The following is a 12,205-nucleotide window of genomic DNA, read 5'->3' on the forward strand; positions in this document are numbered from 1 at the left end:
TGATATTTCAACATGTGTTGTTTTTTTCTTGGATTATACGTGAAGTTTGCAAATTTATAAATCCATATGTGCAAAATAGAAAACCTAAAGTTCAATAATCAAGCCATTCAATAAATGTATTATTAATGTAAGTATTAACTAATGTACTTTTTAGGGGAATGTTTGAGTCACATCTAGGATCAACTAACATGAGACTGGTGTTGTACTCCATCTAGATTCTATTACATTTTCAAATGTATTATTCAATCTCGAAATGCCTTGGAAATGGATTAGGTTAATTCTAGTATGGTGTCCTTTTAAAAATAGATTAGGTCATTTTTATTGTTTAGAGGTTAAATTAAGGAAAAGTGAAACTAATTTTTTCCTAGAAAGTTTAGTCACATCTATGACTAACCAACCAATAGAAGTAGGGTTCCTTACTTCATCTAATTTATATTACAATTTCCATTTTGCATTGGCTAATCTTAATAGACTTGTAGAAACAATTAGGTTAGTTTCATATAGCATCCTCTTCAAAAGAGATTAGACCATTTTATTGTTTTGAGGTTGAATAAAAAAGTGAATGACTTTCTTTTGCTTTTTTGGTGGTCTTCCACAAAGTAACTATCCAACATAGGAAAATGAGCCTTCAACTAACCAAGGACCCATTGACAATTATTTTTAAAATAATATTTTTGATGTACACATTTTTTTTTAAATGTTTTCAAATCTTGAAAAAATATAATTAATTTATATTATATTTGTTTATTTTTCATACACAAATAAATTACACCATAAAATTTATGTATATCACATAAAAATAAATAATAGTTAAATTATTAAATTTAAAGTCTTTATCCTATACTCTTTTCTTCATCTTTGTGAAATTATTATTAAACATAATTAAATTTAAATTTATTAAAATTTTAACATATTTGCCCTTTAAAGAATACAAGCATGCATCTATGATGTATTTCATGACTCTTTATAACTAGATCTGAAAATAGCTATGTGTCACAAACAATATGAATTGCATATTGGTCAAGGTTATGTATTAGTTTTGGAAGAAAAAAAATGTGCACTTTTTTCTTTCTTTAAAATTTGATCTTTCTTAGCTTTGGAGACAAATATATTTTTAGAAAACAACTTTTTTTCATCAAGAGAAAAATTGTCTAGCTATGGAACTTTTAAAAAACAAAATTGTTAGATTATATGTTGAAGGATAACAAGAACATTAGAAACAACTGCTATGTAGTGCAACACTTGTTTTTAATTTATAAATTAATTGTAAATTAACATGAACAAATAAAAAAATTATAATTTCAAGTTATAGAATATAAATAAATGGAAATTCAAAAGAAACTAGTGTGTTTTGATTAAGTAAAAATAGGTTTTGAATTAGCTCTAGTGCATTTACTAGAACCTTGATTAAAGAAATTAGTGTGTTACTTACGACTATATAAGTATATTAATCTTAATGTCAAAATAAATCTACAACTTTAATACATTAGGCTTATATAATTATTTAAACAAATTAACAAATTTATAAATGATATTATTAAATTAAAAATAGTTTATTTTCACTTATTAATATTCCAAAAATATAACAAATCCTAAAAAAAATGAAGCCCAAGAAAATAAATCAATAAAATATAAATGTGGTTTTATGTGGGGCTAAAAGTTTGTCACATATAATTGATTTATAATTTTTCCTAGAATAATTTATAACAATGATTTTTCTTTTAGAACATACAAGATATGAAATCAACGTAAAATATTTAGAAAGAAGAAGTCTTAAATTCAAATTATTTAAAATTAACACATAATAATAATTAATCTTAACAATTTACTAATTTACTTATTAAAAATAAAAATATTATTTAAACAATTCTTGTACTTTAAAAAAATGTGAGCATCCACCTTTATATGTACATCCACCTAAACTTGGGATAAATCTGTCCGCAAGAGAGAAGGAAACATATCTACACGGTGTGTATGAGATGCAAACGATTAAAATCAGTTTTATTAACTATTTCTACACAAAATAAATTAAAACTAACTACAAAAATTCCATCAAACTATGTGATTATTACCTAACGAAAAACAAACAATCAAATAATCTCACCAAAATAAAAACAAAATATAGCATCTTCATGCTAAAATCATCACCAATCAGGAAAACGTGGTTCCTATTAAAGGGGTGCTTGGTTGAGGTGAAAGCATTCTCGGTATCATAAGGTTCAAGCACACAACTACACTCTCAGGTGCACACTTACTTTAGAGTTAGATGCAATTGATTTTATTAGTTTATTCAAATGCACTCTATAGGAAATTATGTTGCTAACAAAATTGAAATTGCTTGATTTAATACTATTTTCTTTTAAAGGATGCATCATATAATTGAATAGAGTGAACTTTGCCTTGATAGATGACACCTCTGAGACATATCTAAATCATTGCTATTTTAATTAGGACATTCTAATTTTGAGACAAGAAATTTATATTTTTATTTCATGACATTTTGATTAGTTTTGTTTGTAATGTTCTTTTTGATGTTGCTTTAGTAATTTTAGAAAGAAGATAATTTTGGTATTATATTTTTCAAGTATTCTAGATAAGAGATTGTGTTACAAATATAATTAAAATTTACATTAATGTGTGCTTGAGTTGCTATCAACTTTAAGGTTTTATAGGGTGCATTATGGAATCAAAAGAAGAAAAAGTGTCTTCATAGATGACGCTAGAGATGGGCAGTGATATATTATTATGTTTCTTTAATATAGTTTAAGACTATGATCCCTCTCTTATAAAGATAATCATTTACAAATTTGTCTATAGTTATGCACATGTCAACCACCCATCAATTTTGTTTTGATTCACTATAATGATTATTTAAACAGTTATATATAGAGTTCGTAATGATTAGGTGCATTTAAGAAAATATTTCAACTTAGCTAAAGATTATATATAATGAATATTAAAAGACTATACATATCCACATACAATGCATGTTCAATACAAAATAGTGAGCCTTGTTGTTGAAATGATATAGAAATATGAATATTATTATCTTGAATACTCCTTCTAAAACTATAAAATAAATAAATTGTTCAAGCAACTATAAAGTTCACATGTATTTTAAATCAATCATGAAATTGGAATTTTATGTGATTTTATTAGCTATGTATATTGAACCTTAGAATTTGTGATTGATCACTGACCACAAGTAATCTAAGACATATTACTGAGCATTTGTTCTTTCTTCTATTACTTCTTGTAGTTATCAATCATGGCCGAAGCGATAAAAGATTTAGGTAATTTAGCATCCTCCAACTTAGGAGTGCAAGATGGTTGCATGCCTAATGCTAACACTCGTCGAACTGGAAATCATCATCCTAATTTATGGAGTGATGATCTCATACAATCTCTTAGTTCTCACTATGAGGTATGAAAGGCTAATGTATTTAAATTGACATAAATTAATTTATATTATACTTTTCACTTAGAAAACTAATATAATTTTTTTTTTTCATTTTTGACCAGAATTCCTTATACCATGAACACAAGGAAACACTAATTAATGATGTTTGTAAACTCTTTTCCAACAAAGACGAAGAATTTGGTCTTCTTCAAAGGCTTTGGTTCATTGATGCTATACAATGTCTAGGAATAGCTAGATATTTTCAAGAGCAAATTAAAATGGCACTTGACCATGCATATATGTATGAATATTCTCTTTTAAAAGGATCTAATGTGCATATTTACATAACTACTAGAAACATTGAATCTATTGAAGTGTTTAAAATTCTATTTAGCATTGTGTTTTAGCAAGTTTTATAATCGAACAACTTACCATCATTAATAGGTGTTGGAATCAAAATATTATTGAAGATCTCAACATGACATCATTAGGATTTCGAGTGCTTCGATTGAATGGTTATCATGTTTCCTCAGGTGATAAATATTTTATATCCTTTTGAGTTTAACTTTATAGAGTCAATTTTTACAATCACTAAAATATATTCTATTTTTCACCAGATGTATTTCAAAAATTCAAAGATGATAAAGGAGAATTCATTGACATCAAACCTGGTAAAGAATATAGTAAACTAGCAAGCATGCTAAATTTATATAGAGCTTCAGAGCTAGATTTTCCAGGAGAAACAATATTGAAAGAGGCTAAAGTTTTCACTTTAGCTTATTTGCAAGCAACTATGAAGGAAATTGAGGGGATAAAAGAAAATAAGACCCCAATTCAAATGGAGGTATGTATTTTTCTACCTAGAAGGATTTCATAATCAAGTTAAGTTTGGTTTATATAATAGGTTCATCTATAAATTATTGACATAAATTAGTGAGTATATGAACAACAAAAGACCTACAACCATTTTCCTTTTAACGTAAACATTTAGTAATAATAAGTATTTGCAACTTGTTTGAGCTGCATAATAAATGTCAATTTGTATACATGTACACAATATTTCTAATAAAAGGATGTTTTTATCAGATCGAGTACATTTTGAAATATCCTTGGAGATGTAGGGTTCCAAGATGGGATACTTGGAATTTTATTCAAATATTCAAAAAACAAAATTGTTGGCTTGTTAATGATGTGTACAAGTAAGAATTAAAGCTTATGTATTGTCATTCATATTTTTTAATGATTAGTACAAATTCAACATTTTCATTTATTATATTTCCTCATTTAATAGTGGAAAATGAATTCACTTTGAAAACCCATATATTTATGATTTCTGTTAGGATCCCGAATATCTATAGACAAAAGTTGTTGGACATAGCAATATTGGACTTCAATATTATACAAGCTCAACATCAATATGAAGTCAAATCGGTTTGCACGTGAGTATAATACAAAATTTAAACTAATGTCCCCTTGAGTACTAGACATTGTCAAAATATTTTTTAATTAAAAAGGTAATTTAATTGTTATATTTAAAATAGAGCATGTCTAATCATGCAAAAATAAATTCAAGAGTAAGAAGATTGTACTCAATGTTAAATTGAGATTAATTTATAACAACTCGGTATCCTTAATTAAAAACAATTTTGTAATCATAGTAACATGATTTTTTTGTTGATAGATGGTGGAAGCATTCGAAAGTAATTAATCTTGATTTCTTTCGTCATCGTCATGTGGAATTCTATTTTTGGTGGGCTTGCTCATTATTTGAGCCTGAATTCAGTGCGTGCAGAATTAGTTTTGCAAAATTGACCACATGTCTTGCACTCCTTGATGATATTTATGACACATACGGAACCATTGATGAATTGAAACCCTTCACCAAAGCATTAATAAGGTAATGGATTAGATTGTAATATTAGATTATATGAATTTTTTGGGTTCCTTTCTAACTTTGTCCATTCATTTCTATTATAGATGGGATATTTCCATCATAGAGCATCTTCCAGACTATATGAAAAATGCTTTCGAATTTGCATATGAAATACACAAGGAAATTGCGAATGAAGCTGAGAAGAAACATGGCACCTTTGTTCACAAATACATCCACAATTGTGTAAGTTAAATTCTTCATGTACTATTGCTAAGTGTTTATAAATATCATATATGAATATTAACTCTTATTTTCATTTTGTATTTTTTTCACATACTTCTAATTCAATTTTTTTATTTAAAGTATTGAATAAGACAAATTTTTGTTCCTTTAAATATAATAAATACAAAGATTAATTTGTAATAATTATTTATTATTCTCATTTGTGATAAGTCTTATACCTTCCACTTAGTTATCAACTCAAAAACCTAGTAAAACATTGGATCAGTTTCAAGTTTTAAGTCACCTATTATGAAAGTGAATCTCTAAAGAAGCTAGATACCTTAATTTATCTCATAAGTAATACTGTATACTATTTCTTTCTACTAAAGAATGGTAAAAGATGATTAAATATTAAGATAACAACTATGATGGTGACACACAAGAAAGGATAAATTTAGACCTACATTATTGTTGTCCTGACACACAATTACCCAACATCAAATAATTAATGTGCAAATCAACATTATACTTACTAGTACATTATTTCTCCATGCACAAAGAAGATTATTTTGTTGTGATTTCTAGGCTAAGCATATGTCATTTTTCACATCTATTTATTTATTTTAACATAGATACACTTTGTAAATGCTTAATAAGAAGACATATGAGTTATTTTTTTACATGTAAGACTTGAAAACATAACTAATCATTCATTCACATTCAATGAGACAACATATGTTAAGATCAAAATTATATTTTATAGTTATAAAATACATGCTTACATCAACATATGATTTGAAAATAAATAAGTATTACATTAGAAATGAAAAGTTAACATACAATATTTAGTCCCAATAACTAATTTTTTAATTACAACATAGTCTATTGCTACAATATTTTAGTTACAACATTAGAAGATAAATGAAAAGAAATAACTTAAACGAAGTGCGACCTAATTTTTTCCTAAAAAGTATAATAAAATGAGGAAGACATGCATCCTTCCCTATTGTTAATAAACATTTTTTAAAAATTAGAAATGGTCTTCAACTCTTTGGGACTATTTTCACCATATCTTTCTTCTTATCACATCACTACCCTGACATGGTCATATAACTATAATCTTTAATATAAGGGACAATTATTATTAACTCTTCTCATCTTCTAGATATATCATTTAGGAGGATGGCCATATAAATATTATTCTTCAATGCAAGGGACCCTTATTATTAACTCTTCTCATGTTCTAGGTTTTTCATTTAGGATGCTTGCCATCACAAAAATTATCCAAGCTCAAACACCCTTTTGCAATAAAGGTATATCGTCTTCAATAAAATATTGAGTGTCACAAAATGAACTTTCATTATCCTTAATTTTCCTATTGAGACTTCTAATACTTTGGCATGAATGTCTAGGCTACTTCAACTTATTTCTTGTGGAACATCATTTTCTATGTCACTATATATCACCGCTATCATAGAGACATTCTTCTTTTGTTGGCATTGTTATCTTTAGCTCTCCCATGATTTCATGCACATCTCTCAAGTTTACCTTTCCCAAGTTTATTGTTTTTTTTCTTCATTGTCTTTGTTATTGGTTATCATTTTAAGATCCTTGAAATACCATATTATATTTTCTTCACTAAATAACTTTGAACATATATTGTATTGATGGTGTTAAAATCATTTTATCTTCCTTCGTTCTATCCATGACCCTGATATCTTGTTCCCATTATCTCAACTTAGATTATTTTGTTTGACGTTCTACAAAGATTTATCATTAAAATATACTTATCTATAAATATAATAGATTTTCAATTCTGGCTTACACCAAATTGATGCCAATAAAATATTAAGTGTCACAAAATGAACTTTCTTCATCCTTACTTTCCTTGTTGAGACTTCGAATACTTTGGCATGAATGTCTAGGTTACTTCAACTTGTTTCTTATGGAACATCATTTTCTATGTTACTATATATCACCACTATCATAGAGACATTCTTCTTTTGTTGGCATTGTTGTCTTTAGCTCTTCCATGATTTCATGCACCTCTCTAAAGTTTACCTCTCCCAAGTTTATTGTTGCTTTTCTCCATTGTCTTTCTTATTGGTTATCATTTTAAGATCCTTGAAATACCATATTAGATTTTCTTCACTAAACAACTTTGAACATATATTGTATTGATGGTGTTTCAATCCTTTTACCTTTCTTTGTGCTATCCATGACCCTGATATCTTGTTCCCATGATCTCAACTTAGATTATTTTGTTTGACTTTCTACAAAGATTTATCATTAAAATATACTTATCTATAAATAATAGATTTTCAATTTTGGCCTACACCAAATTGATGCCTAGGTATAATTTGTTAAATAATGTAAATATTTTTTAGTCGTTTATTTTTAAAGAGGGATAAATGCTATCATTTGTAATGAGATTTGAACCTTGATGACAAGAATAACACATCAACTTAATCATCACATGTCATTATTAGCATATTTCTCATTATTTTTAATATTAATGTAAATATTAATGTTTAAGATAGAGTCCATAAGAATTAATGTTATGAATATGCTATATTTTTAAATAATTGCTTCAATTTTTTTTCCTCATTTACAAATCATAAATATACTTTGATTAATATGACTTTCAAAGTTGATCGCTATGATTGTTTAAATGAAATTTATTAGTCTTAGATTTTTATTTTTTTATAATTTTTCAAAAAGATTTACAAAGTGGCAATGCAAAATATTTGTTTCCACCAAATGAATAATTGTTTAGTATACACATTGAGATCATAGTATTAACACTAGATATTTTTTATATAACTTGTATTTATAATTTCAATTTTTAATATTGTAAACTAATGCTGTTTTTTTTAGTGGGAGAGTTATATTTTAGCTTACTTGAATGAAGCGGAATGGATAGCTTCAAATTATATACCAAAGTTTGAAGAATATATAAAAAATGGAACAACGAGTAGTGGCATGAGAGTTTTAATGATGCACACATTAATATTAATGGACATTCCTTTATCGGAAAATATTTTGGAGCAACTTGATTTTCCATCATCAAAGCTCCAAACACTTGTGGCATTGACTACTCGACTAGTTGATGATCTTGAAGATTTTGAGGTAAATGATATTTAAGTTAGATATCAGGGTAAAAATGATAAGTTGATAATTTATATATAATAAATTAAAAATCATCATATATTAATACATGTTTGATCATTTTGAAGGATGAGAAAGTTCGTGGAGAGATAGCTTCAAGCATGGAGTGCTATATGAAAGAAAACAAGGGTTCTACTAAGGAAGATGCGTTAACTTATATCACAACCTACATTGAAAGTTGTGTACAAGAGTTAAATGTGGAGTTTCTAAAGCCTTCAGATGTACCAAATTTCTGTAAGAATGTATATTTTAATGCTGGCATGAGAGGTATATTTTTCTTGTTTAGGTTTTCTGACGGTATAACACATGCTCGTCAGAAAGATTTACAAGATTCTATAATGAAGGTTTTAGTGGAACCAATAATAGAATAGATGGGAAGTAATTATGAAGACACAAATATGATTCATTTAAAAAGAGCTACTTGAAGACTTAGAATAAATCAAGCCACATCTCGATGTAATTTAGGTGTGGTGATTGACATGGTTATTATTATGCTATGGATTATATTTAAATATTAATATCATTTATAAGATATTAATTAATATTCTTATTATTGATCAAATAAATTAAATGTGAAACATATTTTTTAGATATATTTGTTGTTGTTGATAATCTAATATGATTAAGAGGAAATAAGGATTCTAGAATTGAAAAATAAAATTTGAATAATCAATGGTTTTGGTGATCATAAATATAATTGAATTTATTGTTATTGTTGTTATAATATATTTTATGTGGTTATGGTATGAAGTATTTTTAGGCTCTTAAATTAAGTAGTGTTTTACAAAATTATTTAAGTGAAACTACAAGTTCATTTCTAACCATACGTTCTTTTATCATGGTAAATAAACTATTTCACTTGACCAATAGAAATAAGATGACATACATAATTCCTTCCTTCTTTGAAATTGTACTATGGTTTTATGTTATTATTTTGATAAAAAAATTTATTATCTATTTATAATTTTCTAAGCTTAGACTCATATTCAAAGCTAGAAATTTGAACTTTGGAATTTTTAAGGGTTTTGAGATTCGACCATAAAATATATATCTCCAAGTTTTTTTTTACAATTCTTTATTTTTAAAAAATTATAGTCATTTTTATGTATTATATATTCTATGATATAATATTCTTTCATGGGAATGTGATGGATTATTGTACGGTCATAGGCATGTGCTATAAAAAGAACTTATTTAGAATTTATGTCCAAATGTATTTCATATATGGATTTAGAAGGTGAGGATTATATAGTATTATACTGAGTGGTATATAAATTAATTGAGTTAAAAATTTAGAAAATAATAATATTAATGTGGAATTTTTATTAAGACGAAAATAATATTAATCTATATGTTCACTACCATATTCCTATCTAACTATGTCACATATGACCGTAACTTTGGTAATTTAATCTAATCCAAACACATGTATATGTCATTAGGGATCCCCCACAAATGAAGGAATCCTCCTAAACTTCACGAGGCTTTAAGATTCTATTAATGAAAAATTTCTTATATAGTCTAAAATACTGTAAAACTTCTTTCATGCATTAAATTATGTCTTCCATATGCATTAGTGTGTTGTTTTGTGTCTTAAGTCTTATATTATTGGCAATAGAAAACTTGTATGCCATGTATTATTAGTATGTTTCTTGTTTTTTTTTTTTTTTTTTTTTTTTTTTTAATATTTAAACTCATTATGTTTAATATTTTTATTGATTCTCTTCAGGATATATGGATAATATGTAGATGGTTGGAGAGAGTTGAATCTTTTATTTTCTTTGTAATAGTAAAAATTTATTATGTGTATATTTACCAAAATATAAAATGGGATATTCAAGTCCATGTTCAAACATTTGTTTTTCAAGTGGTAGGTGTGATGATGGCAATGAAAGGATGAATGGCTGAAAAAAGGTTAATCTTGGTGGTGGTCTAAGGCTATATAGAATTTAAAATGAAGGAAAAATTCAAATAGAATAGATTTAATGAATACATGATTGTATTTTTTGATAGTTTCTAATATTAATGACTTGAAAAAATATAGTGAGTTATATATGTAGTGGTAAGATATATGTTTAGCTCTTTTAGAGTTCAGATATTAGATTTATCATCCTTTCACTTGGGTTGATTGACATATGAATGTTGATAAATATTTGCATCTTGAATTCTCATTTGAATATTACCATGGATCCCAAGAGGTAGATTTATTTAATAGGCTCCAAACCAAAATGAAAAATCTTCATCTCCCTAGTCATGGTTCCTTCTGATCCTTTCTTGGATGAGCTATATATCTTTCTATTGAATGGTCTATTTAATAAAGTGTTTCTAAAATAAAGACTATCTTGATTGGAATTTTTCTGGGGTCTAAGCCTAACATTAAAATTGTTTAGGCTTTGGTGGAGAAAAATGGAATAGTGAAGATCATCTAGAGATTGTGATCCAATTGATAGTATTATTATCCTTGGTATTTTCTTTTGAGGAGGATCTTAAAAATATCATTTTTTAGTGGACCATGACACATTCCTAAATTAATTTTGGACCTTAAAAGATAGACCTTGAGTCTTATGCCTCCAAAAATGTCTTTATCATTGTCCAAAATTAGGTGTAGTTACCTAGGTTCCTTATGAAATATTAGGATGAAGAAGTTTTTGAGGGTTTAGTCATTGTTATCAATAAACTTATTTATATAGATTTAATGATCTTTACAAGAATTTTTATTTTTTTTGGTTTTTTACTATGCAGAAAAGAGATAAACCTTCCTTCTTTCATTATTACCCATCTAGTGCAGGAGCTCATAGAAAAATGGACATAAAGAATAAATATCTCATTAATTTTTGTTCTAAAATGTCAAATAAATGTTTGTCAATATATTTTATGTCCATTTGAGTCAACATGTAAGGCTAAGTTAAGCCTTATAATCAATTTGTAATAGATTGTCAAAGTTTCCTAGTATGGTCAAATTATGTAAATAAACCCATGGAAGGGTAAGCTATCATATAGTATCATATATAGTATATTTTGATATGTTAATAGGGGTTTTATAAAGTTAAAAGGTCATTTATGAGAAAATGATTTTTTTTTCAAATACGTAGTAAAATATTGTCACAAAAAATTGACAATATGAAAAGTTGATGTGGAGAGGAAGGTCAAGAGTCATAGGAGGTATCCAATAGTTGGAGGAATTGAAAAGAAAAGAAAATATCATGTAATGGTCATGATTTATAGATTGGAATGGTTGGAAATCTTTTTTAGGAGAATAGAAATGTTTTACAAGTTTTATGTTAATTTTCTATGTAATTTTTTAGAAACTTGACATTTGTTTGTATTGGTACGAGAACCTATGAATAGATATAAAACTAAAACTTATATTTTCATAAATTTATTTGAGTTATCTTTATTTTGGTTTTGGTTTGGTCAAATTTCATTATGTTTTATAGAAGTTTTGGCCACTTTGGTAACTAAAGTTTTGAATTTGTCATAGCTTCTTGATTCGGTTTTAAGTTTGCAAAATGTGCAATATTTGTGTGATAAGTTATGGAGTT

The 12,205-nt window shown here is 26.6% G+C and overlaps 1 protein-coding gene across 1 annotated transcript; it reads left to right on the forward strand.

Moving 5' to 3' along the window:
- Positions 1-2,200: 2,200 nt before the first annotated feature.
- On the forward strand, positions 2,201-9,209 carry LOC149535416 (sesquiterpene synthase Cad-like). The gene is made up of 11 exons (XM_089804147.1): positions 2,201-2,243; positions 3,260-3,424; positions 3,523-3,701; positions 3,845-3,933; positions 4,018-4,244; positions 4,487-4,599; positions 4,741-4,839; positions 5,082-5,297; positions 5,378-5,516; positions 8,373-8,624; positions 8,732-9,209. Exons 2-11 carry the CDS (start codon positions 3,269-3,271, stop codon positions 9,032-9,034), a joined length of 1,773 nt encoding a protein of 590 aa, XP_089660273.1. The 5' UTR covers positions 2,201-2,243; positions 3,260-3,268; the 3' UTR covers positions 9,035-9,209.
- The last annotated feature ends 2,996 nt before the right edge of the window (positions 9,210-12,205 follow it).

Source organism: Cupressus sempervirens, chromosome 10, assembly GCF_028749045.1.
Source record: "Cupressus sempervirens isolate cs-2001-9-10 chromosome 10, ASM2874904v1, whole genome shotgun sequence".
NCBI classification, from domain to species: domain Eukaryota; kingdom Viridiplantae; phylum Streptophyta; class Pinopsida; order Cupressales; family Cupressaceae; genus Cupressus; species Cupressus sempervirens.